Source organism: Akebia trifoliata, chromosome 5 (genome assembly GCF_017979445.1).
Source record: "Akebia trifoliata isolate Shusen 1 chromosome 5, ASM1797944v1, whole genome shotgun sequence".
In the NCBI taxonomy this organism is placed as follows: domain Eukaryota; kingdom Viridiplantae; phylum Streptophyta; class Magnoliopsida; order Ranunculales; family Lardizabalaceae; genus Akebia; species Akebia trifoliata.
Window position 1 is genome coordinate 13273297 of NC_141379.1, and position 12814 is coordinate 13286110.

General features: G+C 35.9%; 2 protein-coding genes across 2 annotated transcripts in view; one reads left to right on the plus strand and one right to left on the minus strand.

Moving 5' to 3' along the window:
- The first annotated feature begins 583 nt into the window (after window positions 1–583).
- On the plus strand, window positions 584–8883 carry LOC147401510 (Eukaryotic aspartyl protease family protein). The gene is made up of 9 exons (XM_086442821.1): window positions 584–1253; window positions 5469–5586; window positions 5951–6180; window positions 6278–6517; window positions 7677–7830; window positions 7908–7993; window positions 8071–8185; window positions 8275–8347; window positions 8575–8883. The coding sequence occupies exons 1-9, from the start codon at window positions 724–726 to the stop codon at window positions 8688–8690; spliced, it is 1662 nt and encodes a 553-aa protein (XP_086298947.1). The 5' UTR covers window positions 584–723; the 3' UTR covers window positions 8691–8883.
- Window positions 8884–9686: 803 nt separating this feature from the next.
- Window positions 9687–12814, minus strand: part of LOC147401511 (uncharacterized) — a 35850-nt gene continuing 32722 nt past the window's right edge. The window contains exons 11-13 of the mRNA XM_086442820.1: window positions 10307–10446; window positions 10130–10196; window positions 9687–10045 (exon numbers count right to left, since the gene is read on the minus strand). Of these exons, the coding sequence (XP_086298946.1) occupies window positions 9926–10045; window positions 10130–10196; window positions 10307–10446 (327 nt within the window). The 3' untranslated portion in view covers window positions 9687–9925. The remainder of the gene's footprint in view (window positions 10046–10129; window positions 10197–10306; window positions 10447–12814) is intronic.

Genomic DNA, 12814 nt, shown 5'->3' on the forward strand with positions numbered 1-12814 from the left:
TTGATGTTCCATCCATTGGGCCTTCTTAGGGAACTCAAAGAAATTATATGTAAAGATGCCAATGGGCATGTGTATGTAAGGATGTAGTTGTCTCCTTCTAGTTGGGGGTCTGCCTAACCCCCTCTAAATCTCAAAGAAAAAAAAAAAGGAGGTTGTTGGACAGACTGTTTTCAAGTTTTAAAATAACAAATAGAAAATAGACCATCAAATTACTTGTATTGAATCTGTCACATGGATTATTAGTGAAGAGGGGCAGGTGGATAGCCCATTTTTGTAAGGGTAAAATTGGAAAGTAAAAAATCTAATGGTCCAACGTCTTATATATTATCTTTTTTACAATTTCCAAAACTTATTATTTTTTAAATAATTAATCAATTTTTATTTTTTTTTTTTAATAATTTTTCTCTTACAAAAGCCCAAGATAACATTTTTTTCAAATCCAATGTGTACCATAGTAATTGGGCCGAAAGAAGGCCCAACGTGGGTAATCAATCAGATAGGAGTCACTTAACTACTCAACTTTAAGGAGTACAGAATAATGACTTGGCAACTTCCTCGTTTCTTCTCATTGGTTGCAAAATTCAAAGGAGCAGTTTTTTCTACTCTTGTTCACTGGGTTTGGATTGACTATGAACCAATAGAGGGGAATAACAAAAGGAGACTCTTCTTCTTCTTCTCCTTCTCTGTTTCTGTGATCTCTGTTTGTGTTTCAGATAGAGAGAAATGGCGTCTCCTCGTCAGCAGCTACAAGGGGTTGTTATAATCACTCTCCCACCAGCAGACAATCCCTCCAAAGGAAAAACCATTACTTCTATTTTTACTCTCTCTGATTCTCTTCCTTCACAAGAAGAAGAAGAAGAACAACAACAACAACAACCAAACCAAGATCAAATTCCCATTCGATCATCCCCAGACACTGATCATCGCTTCTTCTACTCCCCAAGATTCTTATACAGTAGCCCCAGAAGACTCTTGGGTCTTCTGGGTATCTCTCTTTTAGGTGTTCTTTTATGGGCTTCTCTCTCTTCTAATACCCTTTACGAATTACGTAGTAGTTCTTCTGAGGATGATCGACAAGTCAATTCTTTCATTTTCACTCTGTACCCCAAGTTGGGTAATCCTAAAAAATTCCAAATTGTTCAGAGAGATGCAGTTTCTGCTGTGGCAATCGATGATAAAGCGGGACTTGAGGAGATCAAAGAATTTGATTCATCAACCATTTTTCCTGTCAGAGGGAATATATATCCACATGGGTACGCTTTGTTATCGAAAATTTTAGTAATTCTTTTCTTTAGAATCTGCAAATGCTTCTAATTAATAATTATTGGTTGACATTGAATTAGAATAGCCTGATTTCAATAGTGAGCTTATTGTTTCTTTTATAGAATTGTAAGAATCAATATCACAAATTGTTTGAAAAAATTCTCCGAATAAGGGACCAGCCGATTAGATTGACGAATCATTGAAACCTTCAAATATCAATAACAAGATAGGGTTTTTAGGGGTATTGAATTTTATGGATCATTGGAAGCAACCCAAACAATCATCATATGCGTAACCCCCAAAACTTTTCTGGATTCATCCAAATATTAAACCGAACTAACCACTCCCCCCCTCCCAAAAAAAAAAAAAACCGAATAATTGCCAAATCCAAACTTGGTTACTATGGTAAGAATAATTTCAAGTGGAGCTGTGTTGAATGCAAGTAAAGTAGGCATGCTTGTTATTGGGGTGACATATGTTTGGTAATTCACCGTTGAGTTTGGGCAGTATATTTTTGTATCCAAAAATAGGATTGTGACCAGCAATTTGGTTGAAAAGAATAGATTTATTAAGTTGGTTATCAGTTGAAGCACTTTTAAGGTGATATAACATTTAACAGTGTACTTAACCTAGACTTTTGTAAAATAGGAATAGTAAACCAAGATACATTATAGGTTTCGTAACCTATACAATGTCTTACTGTGTTGTGGACTGTTTCCAAAATAAGATTGATTGATCCTTCTCCTTAGTTGAGAAAACCTAAATTCTACTTTTAATTGTGGATAGAATACATTAAGTAGCGTTTTCCATTAGGATAATTGTTGATGGATTATCCTAGGCCCAACCAAGATGCCTTATAATGATATCTTTCTTTACAAAAAGTAGTTAGGTGAGTCTTTCTTCCCATTGTCGATGACTAGAATTGAATAATGATTACACAATGGATAAGGTCTTATACAATACTAAAACTTGATATACAGTAGTCCCCTACTAAAGCCTAAGCCACATCAGCAGCCATTCCCTAGTAGTTTCTCATTCTTCAGAGTGGTCAATGTGTTGATGTCCCCGGTAACCGTGCGAGTTTCAGAGCTCGAAGATCAATGTTCTGATGTTCTTGGAGAAGGTGAAGAGCGAATGCCAACCACTCCCTCATCATTGCTTCTCATTATTTATAGGCTTGTTTTTAAACAAACAAGGAATGAGCCCTTGCCACCTGTCATTATCTTCCTCCAACAACCTTTGCTTTTGTGAAATGAGTTCGCCATAGGCGCCATGCCATGTGTTATGTTTGTCTGAACCTTGTTGGGTACTCTACATGGTGGGGTGGGCCCACAGTATCCCCTCATTTGTCGAATTCATGACAAGTGTCCTAGCTCGACACTTTGTCATTGGGAATTATACCCAGCATCCGCACCCATAAAAAAACTAAGTTGTATATTTTGGCCTGATAGTGACAAGTTGTATAATGGAAGCTATGTTGTAGCAAAGGGAATTTTACTTGTCATGAAGATGTAGAGAAATTAAGTATAAATCAGGGAAAAGTTTGACAAAGTAATGACTCAGGATCTTAGTGAAAATTGTGGAAAGTGTAAGCATAGCCATAAACTCCAAATATGATAAAAATGGCTCACCATGTGCGACAACGGCCATTGGAGGTAGGGTTTAAAATGTCATCTTGACACAATGTTTCAATCAGGATAAAAATCAAGACAGATTGAAACATTCTTAGACATCTAAAACATTGAGGGTCAATGTTTTGTTTTGGTCTCAACATAAAATGGAATGTCCCACATAAACATTCCCCAACAAAATGAAACCTTGAACCATGATTTGTGGCACTTGGCACTAGTGGAAGGTGCACAGTTGCAAGTCAAAATCTCTAGAAGGAGGATGATAAGGCCTAAATGGATATTGATTGTTAAGGAGAAATGATTTGAATGTTTGTGTTAAAGAAGCTTATGGTCCTCGAAGAATGGAATGGCATAAAAGTGGTTGTTTAGCCTACCCCACAAAGTTCAGAATAGGTTTGAATGATGATGATCGGAATTTTTAGGTTAATGATTATAGGTTTTAGAGGCTTGTAGTGTTTAGGTTCTTAAAGGTCTAAGGTTCATGATTGAGGGGAGTGATGAAACAAAATGCAATAGGTAAAGCAATTTTCCCTTGTAGAGTTTTTTTTTTTTTTTTGATAAGTTAAAATTTTATTAAAAAAGGGGGACGAGATGGCCCCAAAGTACAAACTTGTCAAAACGAAGCGAGAGCCACTTAAGCATCCTCTAAATTACAAACCATATCCCACCTAGCAACAAAATCCTCAAAGAAGATTCCTTCAAACACTCTATACAATTTACCCCAAAAGAACAAAAGACCTAAAAATAGGTTGTGAATCACAAGCTCTTTCCCCTAAAAAATACGCCTATTTCTCTCCTTCCAAATTCCCCAACAATTGGCGAACAGGGTGAGACTCCAAAGGATCCATTTCGAATCTCTGAAAGAGTAACCCCACGATCTCCAAGTCTTAAAAAGCTCCTTGATCGACCTTAGAAAACAACCTTCAAACCCAAGAGGCCGAGAAAATGAGCCCCAAACCTCGCAAGCAAGATCATAGTGAATGAGCAAATGATTCACCGTCTCTCCCTCCCTTAAGCATAACAAGTAACCGTTCGGGGTTTGAAGACCTCTTTTGATTAACTGATCCAATGTGGTGCCTTTCTCCAACGAAGCTTGCCACACAAAAATATAAACCTTAGAGGGAGCTTTTACACCCCAAACAAAAGTGGCTGGAAAGGTGAAATTAGAATAAGGAAGCTCTGTAGCATGCATAAACCTCACCGAATAAACCCCATCTCTCATGCCATCCCAGCACATAATATCAGCCCTATCCCCATATATAATAGTAGCCTTGACCAATTCCAAGAGCCTACCCACACTAACGAGCTCCCAATCATTGAAGTTTCGTTTGAAGTCAAAGTCCCAAGACCTTGTAGAGTTTTTTCAAAAGAACGAAATTTATTAAAAAAGCCAAAAAAGAAAATGCACAACGCTAGCCGGTTGAGAAGACCTACCTATTATATAGAAACATAGAAGACCAATCATTCATTGCAATCTTGAAGACTAAATCCTCTAAAAACAGCCTACTGCAATACCGGAAAAACTTGTACCACGAGAAGATATAAGCCTTAATGCTTTGTACAATATATTGGGCGTCTTCTTTCCATCAAAGATCCTTCTATCATGCTCTTTCCATATATGGAATAAGGAAGCAATCTCCATGACACCCTCCCAGGTAAGAAAGTCAAGATATAGCAGCTTTGGAAGAGGTCAAACGAAAAACGGGGCAAAATCCAAAAAAAATATGGAATTGGGCAAAAAAAAAAAAATTGGTCCAAACAAATAACCATGTCGCAATAGGTGAGTAGCCATTTCCCCATTGGATTTTCAAAGAGAAAAAATTGAAAATAATCTTTTTGTGAGAAATAAGAGGGTCAACGGAAAAGAATTTTTCTCAAGCCCCAAATGGATGCCCAAACGAGACAAGCCACTTTAGTAACAGAGTAGGATAAGTAAGGGCAGATGATAAATCCAAAAGCTTCATTTTCTTCAACCAGAATCTCTTTGCCAACCTATGGTAAAGGGAAATACATTGATGTGAGCAACCAAACTAGCAATGGAGTCTATCATTGACGTTTCAATTGTAAATATGAGAGTTTTGTGATCCTTTGAAATATTTTATGTTTGCCTAGTATCAAGATATTTTATTTGGCACCATGAAGGAAACATGAGGTGAAATGCAACTCTAAACCTCGGCTACATAGTTGGTTATCATATTTTCAATTCCAAAAATGTCTGTTGACTTTTAATTAGTCGCATCTGATAGATTAGACAATGACGTAAGCTAAGAGTGTGATATTGGATACCAATATATTGATATGGAAGGTTCTACAAGTTTATGGCTATGTAGGTTCTCAATACAAGTTCTGTCTATACTTACAAAAAAAATATAGTGTTTATTACTGAAATTCTTTTACAAAAATGAATATTGTTGGCTTATTGATACTTTCAGAACTGTTCTCTCTTTATTTATGACATTATTCACCTTCAAATTTAATTGGATTATGGCCATATTGTTTTGTTACCACCTTCAGATGATCTGTGGCTTCATTTACTGATCCTAACAAAAGCATCTTTTCTTAGACTTCATACAGATTGTATTACATATCTATGTCCGTAGGGAATCCTCCAAGACCTTATTATCTTGACATCGATACTGGGAGTGACTTAACTTGGATTCAATGTGATGCGCCATGCATTAGTTGTGCCAAGGTATGCTATCGTGTGTTAGCCTAAGATGCTTTGTTGACAAGGTTGTTCAGTAAGCGAAGTTCTTAATTTTCATCTTAAAACATGATTTTATCTCCATTTGGGTGCCCTGCATCTTCTTGTCCCCATCATTGAACTTACATTTAAATTCTAAGAGGTGTGCATGTGTGCTCTAGAATCTAGACCCATGTGATCATTATGTCATGCTACTCTTGCACAATCCTTCTCCTGTATATGCTTTTCTTTCTTTTTTAGTTCCTTTAATTGCCTCTTGTCTTATCTCAGATGTTTGCACCACAGATTTTGTGATTCTAAGTTATTTGAAATAAGCATCATAAATAGTTTTTAACAGAATCCGCTTATACAGGGACCACATCCTTTATACAAGCCTACTAAAGGGAAAATAGTACCATCCAAGGATATGTTGTGTGCAGAAGTGCAAAATAATCAGAAGTGCAGATATGGTAAGTCTTGCCAACAATGTGATTATGAGATAGAATATGCAGATCATAGCTCCTCCATGGGTGTTCTTGCAAGGGATGAGCTGAATTTAAAGATTGCAAATGGAACATTGGTGAAGCCAAGTTTCGTTTTTGGGTACGGATGATTTAGTCCTATGGAGTGTTTCTTCTTTTTTGAGCCTCACAACAAAATAATAATAATTCGTGCATTTATCTCGGAATGCCCTCTTTAGGTGTGCATATAATCAACAAGGCCAATTATCAGTCTCTCCTGCAAAGACAGATGGAATCCTTGGACTTAATAGGGCCACAATTAGTCTCTCTTCTCAATTGGCAAGACAAGGGATCATCCGCAATGTGGTTGGCCATTGCATTACTAGTGATAGTGATGGTGGTGGATATCTGTTCTTAGGTGATGATTTTTTACCTCAATGGGGCATGACATGGATCCCCATGCTTAACAGCCCATCCAGGTGGGTATATATTTCAAAAAAATTCCGATTGTTTTTTCTTTTATGAAAGTCTTCCAATTTTTAAAAAGAATGCATCTATGCCTCAGTCCTCCTGGGCAATCATAGTTGGACCCAAAGGTTTAAAATCTTGTCTTGAGCCAATCTCTTGGTCAGGAGAAAACCAAAGAGTTTCCAATACTTATAGTGACATTCCAGGACAATCGGAAACATTCAATTTTTCACTTTGGTTTCTAATAAAGCATTACAAGAAGAACTTTAAACCACATACAACCATTCAAAATAACCCAGGTACCTGTAAACCCTTTTTAAATTTCTCACTTGTGCATGTCCCTACACTTGAATATTTCTCTGTTCTCTTATTTAACTACTCTCCAAACTTTGGTTGGTGTGTTTCTACAAGTCTTATCGTGAATAGATCTTGCAAAAAAAATAGCTTATTATTAATTGCAAACAAATAGCCCGTTACTAGGCTTCTGTGTTCTATTCAGGAGTGCCACTCTTTTAAACTTAGAATAGGCACATCAGTCAGTGGAAACATGTGCTAAGCATAGTAAATAAGTTTGGATTTGAAAATTATTGGAAGGGGATCAGTTTGGTTAAATTTGGATAAATCTGGAAAACGATTCGGGAAAATTTCGGGGATCATACAAATGACGTTTTTGGGCTTCTTCCAAAAACCCATCAACTTCAACCTACATAAAATCTCCATCTTTTTTTCTTGAGATTTGAATGCTGGAGAAGATAGAATCTCGATGCTGAAAAGAGGGAGGGGATCAATCGGAAAATTGCCAATTAATTTGTCAATTCGTCAACATAATCACATTGTCCCTTATTCATTAAAAATTTCCAAATTTTCCAATAATTTGCTCATTTTTGTGACAATGGTGCTAAATAATTCCCTAAAATATTTCGAATTATTTTGTTTGCACGAGTCTTACCTACAAATAGACTTACAGAATAACTTGAACAGCCCCCAAGTTTCTGAAGTTTTATTTTTTTCTTGAAATTCTTTCACAATAATTATAACAAACATTTCTTGCTTTTATGTCTTCTTAATTCCATAATCTTTCTTAACATGTCTCGTTTCTAATTAAGTAACTAGTTTTTATATTGGGAGTAAAGGATCAACTGCTCTTTTCTTACTTTTTATATCTTTCAGAAACTTCTATCATACAGAGATTGTGAAAATAAGTTATGGAAGTGGGCAGCTCAGATTAGGTGGTCTGAACAACGGTGTTGGGAAAGTAATTTTTGATAGCGGCAGTTCGTACACGTATTTCACAAAACAAGCATATTCTGATTTAATCACATCTGTAAGTATTTCTCATTAGCAGTAATATTAGTACTAGATAATATCGTTTTGCCAATAATGATATGTCGATCAATATAGCTTAAAGATGTTTTCGGTGAAAGACTCGTCGAAGATAAATCAGATCCTACATTGCCAGTATGTTGGCAAGCTGAATCCCCAATCAGGTACATCATATAAAAATAAAATTTAGTGTCTTGTTGAGTCATCAGATGACGTCCTTTAAGAAATGTTACTTATGCAGGTCTCTTAAAGAAGTAAAGGTATTCTTTAAGCCCTTGACCCTTCGTTTTGGGAGTAAATGGTGGATTGTGTCCAAAAAGCTGATGATTCCCCCCGAGGGTTACCTGATCATAAGTGTAAGGATTCCCTCTCATGTAATTCTCCTTCAAAATCCATTTTTGTCCTAAATTATCATGTTTTCTATCTCTATATCCGGATATTGCAGAATAAAGGCAATGTGTGCTTGGGAATCCTTGATGGAAGCGAAGTTCATGATGGATCCACAATCATACTTGGAGGTACATTCTGTCCCACTCCAAAACATGTTGGTATAAAACATCTGTTTTAGTAATTTTTTTTTTTTTTTTTTTAACGTACAGAATCAAAGCCTTCAATTCTTATTTGACCTATAAGACCTGATCCTATACTATTTTTTCTAGAATGATTTTGAACTGTTATTTTATTTTGTTTTCTATATGAAGGATTAACATTCGGTCATATGTTTTGTTTTTTTTTTTGTGTGTAGATATCTCACTGCGTGGACAATTGGTTGTGTATGATAATGTTAATGAGAAAATTGGGTGGATCCAATCAGATTGCGTAAAGCCTCCCACAAGATTTGAGAGCTTCCCTTTCTTTTAAAAATGATGTAGAATTGACCAATATTGATTCCGTGGATTGGAGAAAAGAGTTGTGTGTGAGTAATTTCTGTTTCTTTCTTCTTTTTTGTTCTTTTTGTATATACCAGCTCAGTATCCACTCTTGTTGGAGACAGACTTATGTATTTTCATGTTATTAAAACCCTATAATACTACTGTGACGTTATCCCTTCAAATTCAATTTTAAACAGACTTCAAATTCAGATCTTTTTAAACAAAAACTTCAAATTCAATTTCATCACAAAATGAATCATTTGCATCAATTATTGAATCTTAATCAAATACAAGTAGATTCAATATTAAATATCAAATCTAATTACATAAAAAATTATCAGTTGCCATCTAGGAGTCATAAAAGTTTTTAGTACAAGAATTAGGTATATGTTTTGGTGCCACTGCTCAAATATCTTTTCAAATGATGATTGCATTTCCAGTCTTCTTTTTTATCATTTAGAATAAGGAACGAACAAATGTAAAGAAAGCTCGCCACTAATAAATCTTACAACTAGGAAAAAATTAACAACATTTGGGCAAAAGTTTTAACCTCTAAGCAAGCTCAGTTTAGTAGGGTCTGGGATCATACGTAACACAACTTTAAGTTTGTGGATTCAAGTCCAACTTACCCATCCAAAATATATATATATATTGGTGCTCTTTGACACGCTAACATGGAGTGATTTTAGATCAATCAAACTACAACTGATCTGAGTTTTCCCTCTTTATTTTATCTTTTGTGCAAGGCAGTTTGTTCCTAAACAAAACAGAAAACTAGTACATATGCTAACTTAGTTGTCCCTTCAGAACTCTTTCTTTCCTCCAGAAATTTGTATGAAAGTTCAAAATGCTGTTCCCTCGAATACCAAAGTACAACCTTTCTTTTAGTCCCCAAGACTGAATCAAACATTTCAGATGGCATATAGCTTCATTTCTGTTTTTGTTTTCAGCAAGTGGTTGTATAAACTCATGGTAGGATCAGAGATGAATAAATTCACATTGTATTTAAATGCTGAATAATATAATAGCTACAAGGCCCGCAGATGTTAGTCATATGGATACAAACACTCGTAAGCAAGCACTCGTAGTGTAATAAAAGCGAGAAAAAAAAAAAAAAAAACATGTTTGATGAGTGGAATTCGAAGCAGCCCAGGCAAGTAAACTTCTTCCAAGGAAAATATGGGTTCACCAGGAACCTTGACATCAGAAAATCTCAAAGTATGTTTAACCAGACATCATGACTTGGTCACTTGACTGAAGTGCTCGGTTAGCGAAAAACCTGACATCCACATCAGGATCCTCACTGAGCTCAACCAAACAAGGACGAATTGTCTGCTCCACCACCTGCAACATGAGAAAGAATTCCAATAAACATTCAATCTTAGACAGGAGCATGGGAGGGGTTAGAAAATATTAATAAATACTCACAGACTGGTCGACTATAGGAATGAGGGACTGCAACACCTTCGCCACATTGAATTTGATGTTAGGTACCCTGTGAAGTGTGAGATTCTCAGCCCAACAATCCAGCCATAGCTAAGAAAAGGTGAACATTGCCCATCGTTCACCTTGTATTGATCAGGTATAATAAATTATGGGTCTTACCTATCCTTTGATGCATTAATAATCACAGGCAGCAGCTTTGAACATGTGATTTCAGATCCCATGACAGGGGCAAGTAGAGAAACTGCATGTAAAATGGTCATCCGGTATAGATAGTGTGGATTGTTAATCATTTCCAAAACCTGCCAAGAAATCCAAACTCATTTTTTCCATGGACTGGTAAAGAAGAAAACATGAAATCAGCAGTGCACAAGCAATGTAACATCCATAAATTCATGCCACAGTTCAGAGACTAAAATATGGCTGATTAACAGCTGAAGCAGCATTTATTTACAGATTGAAGATTGAAGATGGATGTCCACTAAAAGCATCCATTCAGTATCCAGTATCGTGTTGATAAGAGGTCATGTACCAGGTATCCTCGGTTTGAAAAAGATTAATAGGGTCAACAAGAAATAATTCCAAAAAAATTATCATACTGTGGAGTTCATGGTTAAAATTCTTTGCCTCAAGGTATGCCTCAACTAGTTGAAAAAAACAGGTGCCTAGACTGAGATATTATACAAGACAAACTGACACTATTTCATTCTGAACACCCCCAAGACACTCTGAGATAAAAAGAGATTTTGACCTATCGTGGAATTCCAGATTCTTAAACTACAACCAGTAATGGTTTTCTCTAGGTTGGATGATGGTAACTTACAGGGTCATAAAATGTTTGAGTTGATTTAACACTATCATTTCTACTCAAAGAGTTGATTACTCAAATTATTTTCTACAAATGATTGAGCTGTGCAAAGTCCATTGTGAGAGTATGACTAACATATTTGTCTATGTGAACATAAATTGATAGGCATGCACCACCTTATGCATTTTTAACAATGAGGGCATACAAGTCCAAGACTTAACAGAAGACAAAAAAATCTTGCTTTTGAAGCATGGTCGAGTTTAAGGCTATTACAGATACTTGATCTGCAGACACTGTTCAGTAATGATTTTCTCTCGGAATCATCATCATCAAAGCCTAGTCCCAAAGCATGGTTTTAATTTTTAAATATCATACCATTTCTGAATGTATTTAATTATTTGAGCAATCCAATGCAAAACATGCCTCGGACCAGAGCTTCAAGAAATGTTTCGGTCTGTTCTGGCTTGTCTCAAAATGTTTCAGTATGATCCGGTTTATCTTGAAATGTTCCGACAGAAATATTTCGAAACAAGTTGGAAAATAATGGAACAATGTCAGAAATCAGAAAGAGTGGACACGTTAGAAACAAAAATTATTTCTAAGGGAATGGTTCCCTTCCACTTTTGGCAAATAATTGAGATATCCCAGCTATGTTTTAAAATTTGGCTTTCCTTACAGACTAAACAAATTGACCTAAAGTCAGTAGGGATTTCGTCATACTTGGCACATGGCATCGTCCAAAAAGGAAACGAGTAGATAAAAGGATGCTGGCGACTTGGCGTCTACAAATTAAATATGATTTCACAAACTTTTCAGTTAGGAAAAGAGCTTTCAGCTAAAAGAAATCTATAAATATGAAAGAAAAAGGAAGAAAAGAGGGCAGTTTTTAGTCTCATTTCTTGAAGAGGGGAGGTCTGCATTAAATTTTATTCAAGCCTCTGTAATTAAGATCTTTGGGCACTAGTTCTGGTGTAACTAGAAACTTTTGAGTGTGATACATTGCAGTTTTTTGTTGGAATCTCGAAGGGGGAGTTCTGCATCTTTTTTTTCTTTTTTTTTTAATAGTTTGTTCAAGCCTTTGTAAGTAAGAGCTTTGAGCTCTAGTTCTGGTGCAATTAGAACTTTTTTATTGTGAGACATTTGTAACATTCACAGTAACCTTCCCCTGTAATGTTACACTGCATGAACTTGTCATGTTCATGATGCCATAATTAATCCTAACATTGATTTGTGTACATATTTATATATAGACTTCAGATTTGATACTGGAGTTGTGGTAATTTTAGTCCAATCCCTATATTTATCTTAATCAAGAACTGGATTTGAATTTGAGATTTAAATTAAGCTTCAGGCCTAAATTGAATAACAAATTCGATTTGTCTATAGCATGGACATGAGATATAAACATGCGATTAGAAGTTGTTACGTTCCTTCAAAATCTCGAATCACCTTCCCCATCAGAGACAGGGAACAATTGGATAGGAAGATTGTGGAATATTTTAACCACCTCAAGGACCACAATGAGATTTTTGCTCAAGTGGAGAGGATTCCCAGGTTAGGAAAGGAAACACAAAGAGAATATTTTCATTGCACTAGATGATTATTTTTATATCTGCCTGATGAGAACCAGGTGGCAAGCAGTAGTATGATTCTGTACCTCCATGTGTATCAACCATATGTAGACTGTTGTCTTGGAAAAAATCCTAACCAGAAAAATCCTTACTTCCTGATTTGTTCATTGTGGAAGGTAAAATGCAAAAAATTTTAAAAAACTAAGTATTACGATTCCAGAGTTGCCCATTGCATTCAAAGGGCTTCTTGAATTGGACTAGCATTCTGATAGAGCGCTCAGGTGTTCCTAA

What these genes read in the sequence shown, in the direction of transcription:
- LOC147401510 (XM_086442821.1), top strand. Translation starts at nt 724, where the DNA reads ATGGCGTCTCCTCGTCAGCAGCTACAAGGGGTTGTTATAATCACTCTC. An exon ending in CATGCATTAGTTGTGCCAAG is followed by an intron (nt 5,587 to 5,950) that starts GTATGCTATCGT and finishes CCGCTTATACAG; the next exon opens with GGACCACATCCTTTATACAA. An exon ending in ATTCTGATTTAATCACATCT is followed by an intron (nt 7,831 to 7,907) that starts GTAAGTATTTCT and finishes CGATCAATATAG; the next exon opens with CTTAAAGATGTTTTCGGTGA.